General features: G+C 45.4%; 1 protein-coding gene across 1 annotated transcript in view; it reads left to right on the forward strand.

The window, feature by feature from the left end:
• The window catches only part of Ctnnbl1 (catenin beta like 1), a 158,152-nt gene that overhangs the window by 49,245 nt on the left and 90,216 nt on the right, over positions 1-18,691 (forward strand). Inside the window, 3 exon segments of the mRNA XM_005082661.4 lie at positions 2,813-2,952; positions 11,062-11,159; positions 17,640-17,733. Of these exon segments, the coding sequence (XP_005082718.1) occupies positions 2,813-2,952; positions 11,062-11,159; positions 17,640-17,733 (332 nt within the window).

Raw genomic sequence — 18,691 nt, forward strand, 5'->3', positions numbered from 1 at the left:
AAATTTCATAGGACATAAAACATCTTATTATATACTTCTGAAATAGAGTTGGCAGACAAAGATGTGACTACCTGGATTTTTGAAAACTTTTATTTTGATAAATAAAAATAAAGACCAATATGTCCAAAAAGCATAGCATATAAATTAGAGATAATTTCCTCCTTGGTTTATTTTTTATTTTTTTACAGCGGGACAGAGATGAATTTCCTTAGTATATAGAGAACATCTTATAAATTAGGAGATTAGATAAGACCCTGGTTTAAAAATGGTTAAAGGATAAATGGAAATATTAACAGCCATTCTTTTTTTTTTAAATCAGAAATGTAAAAACTGTAAAGAGCCTTCTTTGCTGTCATGCACTGGAGCCAATGTTGAGTAGCTACTACTGCTTAGGAAGAGACGAAGAGGAAGCAGCCCTTCAAACACGGTTGTTGCCTTTGTGACAGAGTTTATCAAAGTCTGTGAAGTCATGCATGCTCCTAGACTTGGCGCTTTCCTTCCTGGGAATTTACCCCGCACAGTGACTGTGAATACACACAGCTACATGCCATTTGTTATGGGGAGGGGGGCGGGAATTAGAAACTATCTGAGTGTCTGAGAGAGGAGAATTCTTTAGATGAATTACAGTCCACCAATACGAGCAAGTGTACCATGCAGTTGTTTAAAATTGATGATTTACAGCAGGAATTTCAGATAAAGTCTCCCACACACTCTGACTGATTGGCAGTCCCTTCTTGGAGCTTTGTCTTGAGAAGGATTTGGAAGCCAGGGCCAGGCTCAGCACCAGTGAGAGTGGTGCAATCGGCAAGGGGCTTCTTGGGAGAAGAGCTAGCAGTAGCAGGTTGTCAGGAATTGGCTCTTCCTGTTGTAAAGAATGTGTAGCTGGTGGTAACAGCAGCAGTGAAATTGAACATAGACCACAGAGATTTGCTTTGTGGATGAAAGACTAAGAATTGAGAAAAATGACCCAGTGACACTGGAATATCATCAATGGTTATCTCTGGCTCAGAGGATTATGGATGACTTTAGAATATTTTTCAATAGTTTGCCTTTGTTTTCCCGGGTTTCTGTTAAAAGTAATATTTCTCAATTATAAAACATATATGTAACTGATTGAAAATAATGGCAGGAAAAACAATAGCAAAGGGCATTAAGTGGGTATTTTAACAAAATATAATCTCTAGGTTTTGTTCTTTATGGATTCTTGATTCCAGTGTCTACCTAACCTTTAGCATCCAGAAGATGAGACATCCTTCATGGCTTCCACAGGCCCTGCTTAAGTCCTCCCTCCCCTCCCCTCCCCTCCCCTCCCTCCCTCCCTCCCTCTCTGTGGCCTCCACTTAGTGAGATGGGCATCTGTGGATATAAGAGACAAAAACTAGTGTTCCTGTCTGTCCAAAGCATACATTCAAGTGGAGAAACTGAACTTTGAGTAATGGTAGTAGCCCAGCATAGAAGCAGTAAGCACAGGTTCTTCCTGCTTCTTAGGAGTTTGATTCTGTGCTAAGTGTTCTGTATGTTTTGACTCTTATTTAACAGCACTCTGTGGGCTAGGTACCATTATTGTCTGTTGCTGGATTTTCTTTGTCCTGCCAGGCCTGCCGCTTCAGCCCCAAATAAACACACAAAGATTTATATTAATTATAAAACTGTTGGCCCATGGACAGTGTTTTTCATTGGCTAGCTCTGTCTTAATTATCACCCATTTCTATTAATCTATGTATTTTCACATGGTCTTGGCTGACTGGAGAATGGTTCAGACCTGTTACTCCTTTGTGGTCTACATGGTATCCTCTCCTGCCACGCCTCTCTGCCTACCTTTCCCAGAATTCTCCTCGTCTCCTAGTCCTGCCTATCTTCCTGCCTCTATTGGCCAAACAGTTTTATTTATCAACCAGTAAAAGAAACATATATACAGAAGAACACCCCCCTACAATTGTTGCACTTAGAGAAGAAGAAAGTGACAGACAGAGATACCAAGAAAGTAACTGAACCAGGTACAAGCCCAGCCCATTGGGTCCTGTAGCCTGGGTAGCCATTGTGTCCTCTTGGTCACTTTGGGTCAGGTATTGTTTAGCTGCTGTACTTGCATTAGCTCATTTGCTTCTGAGAACAAATATTCCTGTCTTGTTCATTTGGGCACTCTTTAGTCATCAGGCACTGCGGAGGGCTTGCAGAGGGAATGTGAAGTAGGCCTGTTCCCTGTGTCTGCACAGAGGTTTGGGAGAAGGTCCAGAGTAGACATGTGAGTGACAGAGGGCAGTGACTGCAGAATGTCAGAGACTAGATCAGCTTGACCTGTAGCCTGTCTCATCTCACCAGAGGTATCCTGAAGGAAGAGGGTGACTACTGGAGAAGCTGCAGTGTCTCGTTTCTTTCTTTGTGTGGGTGATTAGAATAATTGGTTCTCAATCTGAAGGGGAGTAAGAGAAACCCTCTTTGGATTAGGACATGGTCAGTCCAGGGCCCCAGGGTGAATTGCACCCCAAGGGGTAATGGTAGCTAATCCATAGGACTGGAAGGCAGATCATTTATTGCTGCAGAATGCTTTGAGGATCTTAAAAGACAGCCGTGGCTGTAGGAGTGAAGGGACCCCTGTAATGAGATCTGAATCCAAGATTGATTTTTGTAATGAGGAAATCGATTTCCCAAGGAAATGGTGTGACAGTGTGATGTCTGGATGAGTGTACTTCTTGGTTGGTCTGTTGTAGACATTTTGACAGATTGTGTCAGTTGTGATTGTTCTTGTTTGCTTTCCCATGCAGGAGTATCTCTTGCCTTTCAGTGACCCTGTCCTGTTCTCCTCTCCTAGGTTCATGGAATCCGAGCTGGACCTCAATGACATCATTCAGGAGATGCATGTGGTGGCCACCATGCCAGACCTGTACCACCTTCTAGTGGAGCTGAGTGCTGTGCAGTCCCTTCTCGGCTTGCTGGGACATGACAATACAGATATCCTTCAGACCTGCGGGGTGGAAGGCTGATACTGGAAGAGCTGTTTACTCTCTATGCCTGTCCGTCTCTCTTCCATTTCCATTCTATCCTCTCCCATCCTGAAATACACACTGCTCTTTACTCATCTGAAGATCTGAGTTTTATTTGTTAGCAGGCCTTGGGCAGATCCCTAGGTGTCCTGGTCTCTGTTAGTACTAGAACACACTGTCCATTCACCAACAGCATTAATTTTCCAGATCAGAATTTGGAAGCTCCTTATTGAAGCAAGAGCAGACAGATTTGAATGTGTTAATGTAGACATCATTCTGCTACTAACAGATGGCTCTGTGGATTGAGGCTGGAGGAGGCAGTGAACCATGGCAGAATGCTTGTCGGGATGTCCAAAGGATAGGGAAGCTTGTCTGTTTTGTCCACTACTATTTTCTAGTCCCTTAGAAAAAACTGGGTATCAATGTTCAGTAAATAGTATTTCCTATTTGTTGAATGAGCATTAGACCTAAACAGACAAGGTGGACTTGATTCTTGGCCTCATTTTCTGTAAAATTTGGTATTTTCACTTGAAAAGCTAGAGTTGGCAACCTTGTCCCTTAGTGTTATTGAGGAAATTAGAGACAGAGACATTAGCTCATCACACAGAGCTCCTGGTGCCTGGTAGGCACTTGGTAATGTTCTATGTAACGAAATCTGTGTCATGACTTCTAAACCATTTCATACTTAGTCTATGCTGTCCTGCAGTGTGTATGTGTTTTATGTGCCATGCATGGGGTTATATTTGTTAAATAGATTCTAGTCTGTCTGAATCCAGCTTTGCAGAGGTGAGAGACAACTGGAGTGAGTCTGCTTGAGTGCTGTTCACAGGAAATCTGCCCCTGTGTTGTGTTATTTTCATCTCTCTGGTAATCTCTCTCCTGAGAGCATGTCTGACTAGGCTCTTTCCTGACTGATAATTCTCACAGAAATAAATCAGTGAGTAATTTTAATGTGGCTTCGTGAAGGGCAATCTTAAGCTGTTTCTGATGCTTTGTGTACTGTTAGGGTTAAGAATTGCTCCACCCATCCCTGGATTAACGACTGCCGGGGTTTGCTGTGGGGTTCTGGGTCAGCTGGTTTCTGACTGAGCTTTCCCACAAGCTCGTTCAGAGGCATACCTGAGTGCCTGTTAGGTGTTGAGCTCAGTGTTGGGCCCTCTGCACTATCTGCTGTGCGGGTGTTCAGGTAGCATTAACCCATAAGCATGCCATGACCATTATCTTAGGTACCTTGAGCTACTATTACAAAGTACCATAGACCAAGCGGCTCATAAATGACTAAAAATTATTTCCTTAGTTCTGGTGTTGGGCAGTATCTGGTACTTTGGGGTTCCTGCGTCCTGGTTCCTCTCATAGTAACAGGGCAAAGAACTTGCTGAGTCTCTTTATGAGGACACTGATCTCACCTGTGGGGCCCCTGGCCTCTTCACTTCCCAAAGTCCCTGCCTCCAAGTATCATCACACTGGAAGTTAGGTTTCAACATAGGAATTTGGGGGCGGGGCTATAAACATTGGTTCTGTCTGTTACAGGTACATGATACAAGACTGGTCTACTCCAGGGGAGGTTCAGTGACTGAGCAGTCTAGCTGTAATATCACCTCTGTGGTTTACATATTGGGTAGTAAATTTCAGAGTCGCACCAGGCGTAGCCTACTGCCTTGTTTGATTCATTTGTCATTTATTATTGTATTTGTGCGTGTGGTGGGGGCAGGGCACAGGGCATGTGTGGAGGTCAGAAGACAACTTCATGGGCAGTGCTCAGGAACCTTCCACCTTTGGTTTGAGAGCGGGTCTCTCATTGGCCTGGAACTTTAACATACAGGCCAGGCTAGGTGGCCTGCACATTTTTAGGGATCTGCCTCTGTCTGCTTTCTGTCTTACCATTATTAGGGGTACAGGTGCACCCCACTGCACCCAGTTTTTTAGTGTGGGCTCTGGAGATTGAACTCTGGTCTTCATGCTCCCAAGGCAGTCGACAAGCCAGCTGTTGGGACTGCATGTCATGACCCTGCATTCCCTACAGCACACCTGCTGTCTCCCCAATAGGATTCCCTGTGCCCTTGACAGAGTCGCTTAGTCACCTGCCATTCTGCATTTCAAGACAGAAATTACCCGTTCTGTTTCTGGAAACTCTGGCACTCATTCTTCTCATCCCGTGATTTCAAAACAATAGCAGCGGTGCTGCAAGCTGCTGACATTTCTGATTCACTGGCCCGTTCCTGCTGGGAAGAAGACTGACGTGAGCTGCGCTGCTCGACATCTGAGTTCTTGGGAAAGGCAAGGGCACAGATGTTCAAGTTGGTACGTTCTGGTCTTTAAAAAGGAGAAACCATATCTCCCTGTAACGTCTTTGACAGACTGCCATTTCCCTCCTGTTTCCCCAGAGCCGACCATTCTTCCCCGCCTTTCTGCCAGCCCTCACCCAACTGCCCTAATGATATTTTTTAAAATCTGAGTTTTAATTATGCCCTACATCATATTTAAAGTGCATTTGAAATATTTTTAATTACCTTAATTTTAATTAGATGCAGCAATTAGGGTAAATGTCATCCTCTTCAAAGTGCAAGTTTTCTTGAAAGTGATTTCGGGAAAGGGGAGCCCTCCCAACTTGCAGCTAACATACCAGCTGTATCGAAGGGTGATCTCCCCCAATGCCACACCCGCTTCTTGTCTTATCTGTGATCTATAATGGAAATTCTTCAGGAAACGGTTGTTAACAATTTACTGTTGTACAGCTGTAACTGTCTGAAACACCTTACCATGAATAAACAATTTCATGGCTGTCATGACTTCAATTTTTAATCTTTTTTTAACTCTTCATTTATCACCCAGGCCCATACATGGCTGGTTGTGTTCCCTGCAAGCACGGGTCATCTTTGCTTTGTCCTTCTCAGAGGAAACATAAATGATGGGGATTTTAATTGGATCTGAGTCTGGTTTGTTGTAACCTTAAGAGGCGGCCAATGTGAGGCAACAGCTTGTGCCTCGTCCTTCAGTCCTTTCAAGCGTGAGGAGCTGCTGCAGAGTTGATCCCGGCTTTCTGCACCACTGCCGCTGGTGAGGGCTTGTCAGCTGTCTGTGCTGTCCCCCCAGAGGCTGGAGCCCAGCCGCTGCTGTGGACTGGCTGCAGAGTGGAACTCAGGTCTGTGAGGAGAGAGGGAGGGGGCCCACCTTACAGGGCACGAAGGGTTACTTTAAATGTGTTTAGAGGAGCATGAGGTAGAGCCAAACAGCTGCTGCCCTCTCAAAATATCACATTTTAGAATAATTTCCTCTAACATAAATTAATTTGGACATGTTCAGAGTGCCGCCCCCGCCCCCAACATGGTGTTGGGTGTGAACCATTTGGAGTGTTTCTACAGGAAATAAGACCGAAGGAGCAAAGGACAGTTTTCTCAGGTATCACTAAACAACAGTTCAGTTCTGGCCTGGTGTAAGCCAGGGTTTCTCAATTTGCCCGAAGGAATGAATAGAAATAAAACAAGGAGAATCACCAATAGTAGCTGGTTACTTTTGCTACAATTAAAAAAGTCACGGTAGTCTCAGATTTGTAAGTATCCAGTTATTGTGTCATTTGCCATGTTCTCTATTGAGTGGCCAGTCAGTGTGGCCTTACTGAGATCTTTTTGGTAGATTTGGCTCCTCTCAGTTCTGTTGTGTGATAGGTACATTGTACATACTAGGAAGCAAGAGACAGCCCCTATGGCAAAGCACTCAGGTTACTGCCTGGTGCGTGTTGGGAGGTGCCCTTGGAGCCATATGCTCAGGAAATGTCCTAGGAGCTCTGAGGAGGGGAGCATCATTCCTGGCTTGGGGCTGGTCAGGACTGGGGGCTTACAGATTGGAAGCCTCCAGTGGGGTGAGGCCATTTTCGGTTTGTTTCAGTGTTTCTACCTGGACACTGGAAGCAGCTGTTCTTCCCGTGCTGCAGGCCTGTAGTCATCACAGACTATCAAGACACCAGAGAAAGAGAAGGAAGGGAGCTAACTGCCTCCAGCTCTACAGCAAGTGTCCTGCCCTTTAACAAAAGGATCAGACCATCTAAGCCGACCCATTCCTCTGACCCCTCCCCTGCTCCTGTGATTCAGAAAAAAGAAAAAAAAAAAAAAGATCTCATTGTGACATTAACTGGATGTGCAGGAAGGGACAAACGTGTTAGTGTTTCCCTGGTGGGGGCAATGGGTCAGCACCTTTGTGTGTGGGCCAGCTTTAGGAAGTGATGCTCACGTTTGTTTTCTAAGCTAGTATTTGCTCAGACTTTTGCAAGTCAGAGAACTTGTGGTGCTGTCCTTGCTGTTTTGTGAAGAATTACTGTGGGAATTTGGAAAAGGAACAGGCATGTTTTTCTTAGACCAACAGGGATCAATTGAACTTAAGCAGTCTGGTCTGGCAATGCTAAAGTGGAACCAACTGACTGAGACACCATATTATCCCAGAGGGTGTGCACTGTAGTCTAGGGTGCCTTGTGATATAGGCCCAGCATTAATGAGCAAGAATAGGGCTGGGAAGGTTTGAGCTGCCAAGGGGCTTTTTTCTAATTGGACTGGGAGGGAGCCGGTTCCTGCTCCGCTGCTCTCCTGCAAGCACAGTCTAACAAGACGTGCACATCTTAAGCTGTTGTTTTCCTAGGAGCTAGTCTCGTTCTTATATTTCCAGATTCAAAATTATAACATAAAGAATTGACATATTTTCTTCCTGTGTCGCCTGACTTCCTAGATAATGCCTACTGATAAGTCACTCTTGTTTCTTGAGTCAGTCAGTATATTCTGAAGAACATGTTTAGATTAGGATTAAGAATAAAGACCTAAAATGGCAATTTTGGAAAATAGAGCCCTCTTAATTAAACATTTGATCTTGCCTGCCGTGCCTTCAGAAGGTTAGGGTGGTTGCGACCTGCTTTGGACATTTCCACTGTGGCTTGCTGGTGCCTGCTGGCATCAGTAGGCACTCAGTGTTAACTGCATGTGCTTTCTCCATATAGCTTGATTTAGGGTCAGTATAAATTTAAGAATCCAGATCCAGTCTGGGGACTTTGTGCTGCTGTTTTCAACAGGGAGAACTATGTTGTCTGGGTTTGAAATCTATTTGCATTAATCCAGCTATATCTAATCACTTACCCAATCCACAAAGAAAACAGAAACATTTTTATTAAAGAAAACTGTATTTGCTGCATTAAATCACTTGCATCCTCAGAATTTATACTGGTTTGTCTTTTTTAAATGACTTTTAAGAAGCCATCTGTTCAATGCATCTCATTCTTCTTCCTCTTTTTTAATAACTTTGTTCCTTGTGGACACATCTCTATGGATATTAATAAGATTAACAGTTTCTGTACCAATACTAAGGAGGATCAGGCCCCAAACCAAATATTTAAAGCCAAAACACACAACAGAAGTAAACACCACTCTTGTTCAAAAGCCTCTGTATTAGGAGCTGTTCATGCCCAGCTGGTCTTTTCCACTTTGCTATTATACAAACATATTGTCCTAGTAGTGGGCAGATACAGGGGGAGCAAGTGGGGTGGTCTTTTTACTCAACATGACAAAATAGGCTATAAAGACAAATCAAAACAGTGTTTTAGTCATCTTCAGACAGACTTTCTGTTTTCATGTTATACTTAGATGGGAGAGCTCTAGAACCTTGTGCAGTTGAGATTGTAACTGCAGTAGAGGAGCCTGTCACCCATGCCCAGTGTGTGTGTGGTAGAGAACTGTGTGTGTGTGTGTGTGTGTGTGTGTGTGTGTGTGTGTGTGTGTGTGTGAGAGTGTGTGTGTGAGTGATAGAGCTCTGTGCTCTGTGCCTGGTGTCTGCTGGTGATAGAGCTCTGTACCTAGTGTGCACCTAGTGTGCGTCTGTGGTAGGTACTATGCCTGGCGTCTGCCTGTGGTAGAGGGCTCCTTGTCTGTCCATTTTGAGTTCTGGTCTTTATTCTGGTCTTAAAATGACCTTCCCTCTAGTGGTCATATCACTGTCCCTAGTAGTTGATAGTCACAATTATGGTCTCTTTACTGGCTTTTTGAAATGCTATTTGGGGGAAAGTTGAAAATTTATATAAAATCAGTTAGTAGTGGATGGGATAAGATGTTTGTTAAACTGGGTGAAAAGCTTATTCTGAAATGAAGCAGAACAGCAAGCCAAGAAATGACTTTTCTTGGTAAAATGTTAGAAAGTCTTTGGGTTCCCATATAAAAGGAGGATCAGGCCCCAAACCAAATATTTAAAGCCAAAACACACAACAGAAGTAAACACCACTCTTGTCCACAAGCCTCTGTATTAGGAGCTGTTCATGCCCAGCTGGTCTTTTCCACTTTGCTATTACACAAGCATATTGCCCTGGCAGTGGGCAGATGCAGGGGGAGCAAGTGGGGTGGTCTCCCTTAGCTCTTGTGCCAGTGGAAGCAATAAGTACTCTACACTTCAGCTTTCTTGTCTGGGAAGTGAGGGTCACATTTGATTGTATAGCACTGTTATAAGAGCTCAGTACCTGGCCCCTGGTCCAATGATGATGTTTAAAATGGTGGCTTCATGATGACTGTTTTGGCCTTCACAGAGAACAAACTACTAATTCCTGCTTGCAGAATATCACTGGGATTTCTAGGCATTAATGTGTTAGCTTTTTAAAAATTTAATTGAAATGACTTGTGTATTTGGGTTTTCTGTGTATCAAGTATAACCCATGGTCTTTTGTGTCAATAGCTTTCCGGTTACTTCTTTTATAAAATGTGAAAAGATTTTTGTCCAAAGACCTTTAAGCTCATTATACTGCCTGTAGCAGCACTTTGTGGTTTGGATAAATATCACCTTTAGGAGTAAAAGAGTAAAAGAGGCATAAGAAGTTTAATTACTTATTCATGACAGTCATCTAGTCAGTAAACTCCGTTTTTTTTTTTCCTTTCAGCAAAAGATGCTCATGAAGTCCCTAGACCATCACTCAGCAGTCACTGAGTCACTCAGCACTTCCTTGTTCTTGTCATTGTGTCCTGCCTCTTCTGTTTTTCTTTCTGTGAAACTGTCCTGGCTTGCCGGACTTGACCTTGCCTCCCATTCCGCACTGTGTTGTAGCTTCAGGGCGGGTCCTTCCCCTTCAGGTCTGGCTCCCTCCCTTCTCCACCATCTGTGCACCCTCCCCAGCTCTCACGGCATGCCATTGTGCACCTCACAGGTCCTAGCACTGGGTTTTTCTCTTTGTTAAAAAAATTGTCTTTTATTTATTATATGTATGTGTGCGAATGGTGTGAGTGGTGTGTTGCTGTGGGTGCTGTGCTCATGTTCTTAGAGGTCACAGGAGGATGTTGTGTGTGTGTCCTGTTTTATCTCTCTCCCCGGGTTCCTAAGACGCAGCAAGCCCTGTGATCCTCCTGTTCCCCTTCCACCCCAGTGCTTGAGTTGTGGGAACCAAACTTGGGTGCTGAGCAAGAACAGCATGCACTGCTAAGCACTTACTCTCTTTCCAGCCCCATTGCTCACCAAGTATGGAACTTGTCGGGGAGTGCAGCTAGGGTCCAGTGCTGCCCCGTGGAAACCTTTTCCTCTACATTTCCCAGCACTTCTTTCTTGCCCTGGTCTCTGAAGACCCCCTGGTAGACAGTGTGCCTGGCAGGTCCAATCATGCTGCGTCTCAGAAGTTGAGATTATGACATAAGGGCAAAGATGCTGGAAATGCAGCTTCTCCACATGGCCTACTTAATGCTTGGGAATTATGAAGATGCAGTAGACCTGCAAACTGAGTTGTACAGGAATCAGTTCAGCTGCATTCACTGAGCCCCACTGAAAGAGGAAGGGCAGTAGCAAAACCGAATGTGTGCAGTGACTGCCGGCCGTTGTGTCGCACACCTTTAATCCCAGCACTCGGGAGGCAGAGGCAGGTGGGTCTCTGTGAGTTCAAGGTCAACCTGGTCTACAGAGTGAGTTCTAGGACAATCAGGGCTACACAGGGAAACCCTGTCTCAAAAAAAAAAAAAAAAAAAAAAAAAAAAGCATCTTCAGTGATGAAATGGCTGGTGAACCAAAAGGAACCAAAAAAAAAAAAAAATCTGCAGGGCTTCAATGTGTATGGGATGTCCTTAACACTCGTCACATGTGTCCATAGCCGTGGTCGATCTGCTTCAGGAGCTGACAGACATAGACACCCTCCATGAGAGTGAAGAAGGGGCAGAAGTTCTCATCGATGCTCTGGTAAGTGGTTCATGTCTCAGGGTTTCTTGGGATTGTGAAGGTGTCGGCCTTATCCTTGGCACTGTGCACAGTGGTGGCCATAGAATTCTTTCTGTGTTGAGGCTGAATGGAGGAAGTGAGATAGGAATGCAGCTGGAGGGGCTTTCTTCCGTGGGACCTGAGGGAGAGCCTGCAGAAGCCCAGTTCTGTTAAATAAGAGCTTTAGCGGGACTTTTCTCATTCCCTTCGCTCTGCTTTTCCTCGCCACATCCTCTCGGAAGCTGAGGCACAGGCAAGGTGGAGCAGAATCTCTGTGGTCACAGAGCTGGAATCTTAGCCTCTGCTGTTTCTCTCATTCCGTGTCCTGCCCTCTCTCTCTGGGTTGCTGATAATCTTTTGACAGTGGGATCTCACAGATGTTTGCTTTCTGTCTTGATCTTTATAATTGCATCAAGGATGGATCCTTATTTTATACAAGATGAGTTATCAGGGAGACTGGGAGAATGCTAAAAACACAAGAGCAAACCTGAGATTGCTTATATGTAAGAACTGCATCCATGCCCCTGTCTTGTTTAGTTTTTTTTGTTTGTGATAGGGTCTCACAGTGTGACCCTGGCTAGCCTGGAACCTGATAATGTGGACTAGACTGGCCTCAGATTCTGAGATCTGAACTCACATATATGTCTGTCTTTGCTTCCTCTGCCAAGGCAAAGCCTCAGACTTCACTCACCTCCTCAGCCATTATCCAAGCAGCGCCAAGGCAACCCCTGTCCACCAGGTCCCAGCTTGCCGTATGAGGAAACCCACAGACATATGGACCCTGCTGTTGGACCCCTCAGCCAGGCTTTTGTCCATTGAAACAGGGAGGATGCCAGGTTGAAAAGGCACCCCAGCTAGCCTGTGGAAATGGATCTGGTCTAGCCTCTTCCCCTAATCCTGATTGGTGCTCCATGCACGCCCTCCTTGGGACTCCCCTTTCTTTTCTTCTCTCCTTTCTGATGAGAATGGTGGCAAATGCTGCTTTCTGTGCACTCTAATTTCCTAGAAACCATTGCAGACACTCATGGTAGGTGCATATAGGTGCTGGTCAACTGCCTTCTGGCCCCACCCACAGGTCTGTGGAATCAGGGTAACTGGCTTGGGAACCCTAGTGCTTAGGAGACCCCTTTGCAGCACAGGCTACCGCTTCCCTTAGGGTTCTCGCAGCAGATCTTCCTCACACCAAGCACACTGCTGATGTGGTAAGTGGAGGGGTTGTGAACCCCCCCGGACATGAAAGACTGTCTTGGAGCTCGGCTGGAGTCCAGCAGGTCCCTATGCATCTAGCATGGACATTTCTATGACTGTTTTCCTTTCGAGCCCCTTCCTAGAGTGAGCTATCCCTTTCATGGGCTTTGGGACCTTTATTTTTCCGTGGAACCACAGTTCAGTGAGAGAAGGATTCTTCTGGGGTATCCTTTTGTTTTGAGGAGCATCTGTAGGAAGGCTGTTCCTGCACTGTGTCCCCACAGTGTCATTTGTGCAGTCTTACCTTCCAGAGGTTAATTACGGTGGCCCCGTGTGCGCCTTCCTGCCTAATCCCTGGGCTGGTTTTAATTACGGTTCTTTGCCTGTGTGAATGGGGAAGATGAGAGAGGAGCAGCTAGCCTGGCGGCTGCTGTGAACCTACAGAGAAGCAGCAGTTCGCACAAAAGCCCCCTTTGTGCCTCCGTGTTGCCAAGCCCACCAACAAAGGCTCATCTCGCAGATTTTATTGTCTGTCTAGAAGGAAACAGTTCTTCTCAGGTTTGGGAGCCATTAGGTAGCTGCTGTGCAGGATTTCCTGTTTGTTTAGGAATTTTTATGATTATATTATTTTAAGATTTTGACTCTTATGACTTTATCCTGGTGGGGCCTTTGTGAATCACAAACACTGAGCCTTCTGGAGTCCAATGTACTATTCTCTTGTCTGCTACCACTCAGAAGCCATCAGTAAATATCAGTGAGCAGAGCTGGCGAGTGGGCTTCCATTTATCTGCCCCTGGTGCCGCATTGACGAAGAAGTTTGATAAGTATTCTCATATTACAAGGGTTGAGTTGTCTTCATAGTTTTAATTTGGGGCCAATATTAGAAGCCTGGAATCACTGGAGCAAGGGCTAGAGGGCATGCGGCAGGATTTATTGTGGTGTGCAGTTTGCAGTTATTGCCTTGGTCTTTTTCCCAGTTGGAAGTCCCCAGCAATAGAGTAGCACATTTGTGAGCAAAGTGCTGTCCTGGCATTGTTGGGAATCTTTGGGGTTTTAAATTTTGGATCTCATTCATTGCCGTTCTGTATACACAAAGGGAGTATTTGTACTTTGGAACAAATCAATTTAGGAGCCTGGAAGATGGACTTCTCTAGAGATCATAGATGTGAGGTTTATTGTATTGGTGAGAACTCTCTGGCTCACCCCTCCACAGACATGTGTTTCCTAAGTGCAGTGACCAGACAGTGATGGCCTACAATGAGTGCCTCCCTGGGCTTTCTGGCACCCTTCATATCATTCCGACAAGCCTCCTCCAGCCTCAGCTCTTCTCTTTGGAGCTTTTCCATCTCATCTGCTCAGCAGAGTTTCTGTCCCTGGGAACTTGCCACATTGGATTATAGAGTCTGTGAACCAGTTCCTTTCCTGAGTTGTGATTCCACTGAGGAACTGGTCAGGGCTGCGGCTCTGCCACTCACTGTGTGCCCTGGGCAAATGGCCTACCTTCCATGTTGTGTTTTGTCTGCACAGTAGAGGTAACAGTCGTGCCTGTCATACAGTGTACATGTGAGGAGTCAGTGAGTTATTTGGAGATCTTTAGAGCATCCACTACTTGTTGGCCATTTTCCAGGACTGGTGGAGATCCAGCACTTTGTAAATGTCAGGTGATGGTGATAAGCGTCATCTGCTACACAGTGACATGTTTGTTGAACTTAAACATTTTTCAGTTCAAAAAACATTGCAGGAAACATTGTGAGTAATTGTATTTAAACATTTGCATGACACAGGTCTAAATAAGGCATGCAAAGATGGAGGTTTTGTTTAAAAGAAAAACAAACCAGTAATGAGGGTGCAGGGCAGGATGTGGAGAAGGCAGGCTCTGGGCTTCATTCACTGCATGCTCACTGCATGCTGACTTGCTCTGGATCCTAGAAACTGGGCAGTTTAAGACTGAGTAAGACTGACGGGGTCTCTGCTTTTAGAGGGCGAGACAAGAAATGGGGAGACAGGTAAGCCACCCACAGTGCATCACTGTCATTCAGGGAATTAAAGTGGAATGGGGTGACATTGAGTGCCTGCAGGTCAGATTATATCTGGTGCTCTAGAGTTCTGGGTACACGAAGAAGCCAGACATTCAAAATGACCAAGAGCATAGTAGGACAGGGTGGAGACTAAGGCAAGAATGAGCTTGGCACAGGGAGAGAATGAGAGGGGACACTTGATAGAGTGCACCCAGGTGTGGGGAGCAGTTCTGGGTCCTGTAGGCCTCTGTGAGATTGTCTGCGTGGGCAGACTGTAGACAGGGTTTGGCAAGTGTCTGCCTGCATGTTTAGAACAGGCAGCTGGGGGTGGGGGCTGGAATAGAGGCGTAGATCTTAAGAGATGACAGTAGTCCTGCTTGTATAGCATATTATAACATTCAAAACTTATTTGGTCAAGATTCCACATGTTTTGTTTTTTTAAACGTGACATTTCTGAAACTCATAGTGGGTAGAAGAACACCAATCTAGCTCTTGAGTGTTGTAGAGTGGGCCAGGTAGAGAAGGAATCCTCTTCAGCCCTCTCGTCTGTCTGGTTCCTTATTTCCTCCTCTTCTCTCACATCCTTCCTCTTTGGTCAAGTGGAAAAAGATGTCTGATCATGCCCTCGAACTTTGTCGGAGTGAGACCTGCTGTTAGGGGACCTGCTAACAAGCAGAAATAACTGGAGACTTATCAGAAAATGCCAGGCCTCAGACAGTCCTCATTTCCAAGACCAGGGTTGTGCTGGCTGGTGCTTTAATCCCCAAGCAGGATTTGTTTTTAGTTTCAGACTTGGTCACAGGTCCAGAAAATTGAATGTAGGCCCGGGGGCTGGAGGAAGTAGGCAGAATGCTAATTTGCACTCCTTACTAAACGACTCCAGAGCCATGCATAATACAAATACTCTTCTAAGGCTTTCTGAGCTAAATGTATTTTGACTGCTTTCAGCCCTCTTGCAATCAGATAAAATTGCATCTAACCCAGCTAAACATTGAGTTTCACACTTTGCAAGCTTAAAAAGTCTGCCTGTTAGAAGTTAGAATTCTGTAACAAGAAAAAAGACTTTCCACCAGCAGACACACATCATCCATATCCACTCAGCTCTAGGATCTAAGTGCGTTGCTCACTGCCACCACCTCTGCCAGTTTCCAGACAGCAGAGATGGGAAGCATAACTAAGAATCAAGGAAAGAGACAAACAATGCAGATAAAGTGGCCATCGGTGACAGCAGCAGCCAGCCTGTGATGCAGTCTGCAGGAGTGACAAGCCTTGTGCTGCCCAGCAGAGCTGTCGTGTTCACCACTTCAGGATTGGGGGAGATTGTGTCAATCAGAGTAGTTTAAGAAAAAAACAAGTTTGACATGGTGTGTACTCACCCCAGATGGTTTCTGTTTTCTTTCTCATTCACAGATTTTTCGGTTTATTAAAGGAAACACTTTAATATTCTTGTTGACTATGAGACTTGAGAGCAAGATTGTACGTCTCGTGACAGAATGGGCAAGGCAGCTCTTTCCGTGTTTGCGGCCCTCAGTCTGGCACCAGCTCCCCTCTAGTGGGCTCCTTCCTCCCTGTAACTTCCTCCAAGGCGTAGGGGAGAGCTTAGAAAGTGCCATTCAGTTGTGATTGGGAGTACAGACAGGTCAATAATTTCAGATTGTCACCATGCCCATTCCTTGCCCCTGAATCTCACCCAGAAGGAACAAAGAGGCCTTACTTGGCATCTGTCCCACTTGTCATTGCTTCTATCCCTAGGCTTTGTGGAACCAGGTCTGTAGAGAGCCAGCTTTCTTTTTGGGAGGGTCAGAGTGGGGGCAGTGTTTCAGGACAGAGTTTGTCTGTGTAGACCAGGCTGCTCTTGAACTCACAGAGATCCACCTGCCTTTGCCTCCTCAGTATTGGGATTAAAGGCATATGCCACCACCACCGGAAAGTGCCTGCTTTCTATATAAAGGCTCAGAAAGTTTTGGTGACAGATGCTCATTGCTTTCTTCTTCCTTCTCTTGGCCTTTTTGTTCTCACCAAAGTAATAAAGTTGCTCACTTCTGCTACCAGCTTTGTAACTCTGGCCAGACTACCAAAGCTCTGTGAGAGTCATGAGCCTTGTGCCCATCATGGTGCACACAGTGAGTGTGCATCAGTTTATTTTAATGAGGTAAGGTTTCTCAGGCATCTGTTATATTCAGAGTTGTTCAAGACCTTGAAGGTGTGCCAGGGTGCATGATGTCAGGGGCTTGCTATCAAAGAACTTGGCTTTTTCTTGGGGTGACTTGGGGTGATTAGACGTGGAGGTTGGTATAGAGCTAGATTCAGATTTGCTCCTGGCTATTTTGAGTCTTTCCTTCAACCAAAACTAGTGCTCCACATTTTCCTGTGATTGGCACAGAGTTCCTCTTTATCCTCATTTCTTACACAAGGTAAGCAAGGCATTGGGAAGGGGGATACTGTGTATAGCAGACATGGAACAGGCATGTCTTCCTGGATGCCTGATTACAACCATCTTAGCTAAAAGTGGGGCCTTCTGTACTTCCTCCTGTATGCCCTGGTGTTACCCACAGGACCCATGTTGTGCAGATGATCATATAAAGGAAACCTGGCTTTGGCTGTTACTCCTTGGCAGCTGTGTGCTATTGGCTGTATGACGTAGCTACTGTGGGTTTCCTACCTACCTCGAAAGGTGTGAATCAAGAGACACAATAGTTTATATATTACATGTAGTCTAGACATAAGACATTTGGTCATATTACTGTTATTTTTTAAAGAGGGCACTAGAAATTCTTCAGAACTATTGATTTTTGTGAAAGCTTAGCATGTAAAGTTGAATGTTAGAGTTAAGCATGGAATTTTGAGGTCAGCCAAAGTGTGAGTAGCACCCCCTCGTGCCCCACTGCTCCAGTGGTCTAAAAGCATGCTTTGCCCAAATGCCTCATGCCCTGTTTACACTGTGTGTAGCTACCTCTGAGGCAGAGAGATTGGGGGAGGTGGAGTGGAAAGATGAACGAGAGAACCTTGCATTCACCCACTTTATAATCTTGAGTTTTCTTTGCGTCCTTCAACTCTGTTTGCCCACTCTTAAGTTAGGAATAAACAGTGTTGCCCCTTCGTTGCCACAGGGTGCCTCGAAGAGAGCCCTGCGGACCACCGATTCTGTCTGCACTAAGTTTGTTCATTCAAATCGGAGCTGTGACTGTGGGAATGGAATGTGTGGGGACTGGTTTGTGATCTGTCCTTCTCTCCCTTTGCTTCTCCATTCCTGCAGGTGGACGGGCAGGTGGTGGCACTCCTGGTGCAGAATCTGGAACGCCTGGATGAGTCCGTGAGGGAGGAGGCTGATGGCGTACACAACACCTTAGGTGAGAGCAGGTGCCTAAGCTGGGGCACACTGTTTGCTTCCCTTCCCGATAAGCCGGTTAACAACCAAGTGGCTTTTGTTTTCCTCCCCTATGCTCCAAAACTGCCTCTTCAGAAGTGAAGACCCATGTGTTCATTTTATATAACTACAGCTTTGGTTTGGCGTGTAGGAAACAGAAGCCGAAATCAACTAAGTAGATACCCTTCCAAGAGAAAACATGCTAGCTCCTAAACTTTATTCCAAGATTTTACTCTGGTTTTTAAACTATGTGTGTTTGTATGTTGGGGAATATTTGTAGTGACCATAACATCCTTCTTTGATCCCTTGTGCTGGAGTTGTAAGTGGTTGTGAGTGCTGAGACCCATACCCGGATCTTCTGCAAGAGCAATATGAGCTCTTAACCACTGAACTATCTCTCCATCGAAGCCTTTGCCTCCAAAAGTTAAGATGAAATCCTTGTGGGGCCCCACCCTGCCCAAGGAAGCATAGATCTTAGATTTGTTAGTGATCTTGTGTTAGCTTCTCTTACCACCTTCCTTCAGTGGAGCTACAGTGTTTGCAGGACTGTGGACATTACAGGAAAGGCATTTGCCCTGAAGAGAACTAGTTTTCCTTGTTTGCTTGTCTTCTTCAGTCAGCCAGCTTTGTTAAGTGAGTTGAAGTACTGTCCCTGTGTCCTGATCACTTAAGTGAATTCCTCTACAGTCCTTTTCCTTCTCCCGCAGATCTCTCCAGTTCCTCCCTTTGCAAAGTTGCTGAGTGGGCGGCCTAGTTAGAATTGTGTCTTTGAACAGGCCACTTCTCACTGGCCACTGTTGTGTGAAACCACCGTGGCATCTCTGCAAGCAGAGCTCTAGAAATGAAGGAGGCCGAGTGAGTGGAAACAGGAATTTCAATGAGCTTAGTCTCCCTTCTGGCTCCTCTGTGTTTACTGCAAATTTCCCTTGTAGTTCTAGACT

Source organism: Mesocricetus auratus, unplaced genomic scaffold (assembly GCF_017639785.1).
Source record: "Mesocricetus auratus isolate SY011 unplaced genomic scaffold, BCM_Maur_2.0 Super-Scaffold_100028, whole genome shotgun sequence".
NCBI classification, from domain to species: Eukaryota; Metazoa; Chordata; class Mammalia; order Rodentia; family Cricetidae; genus Mesocricetus; species Mesocricetus auratus.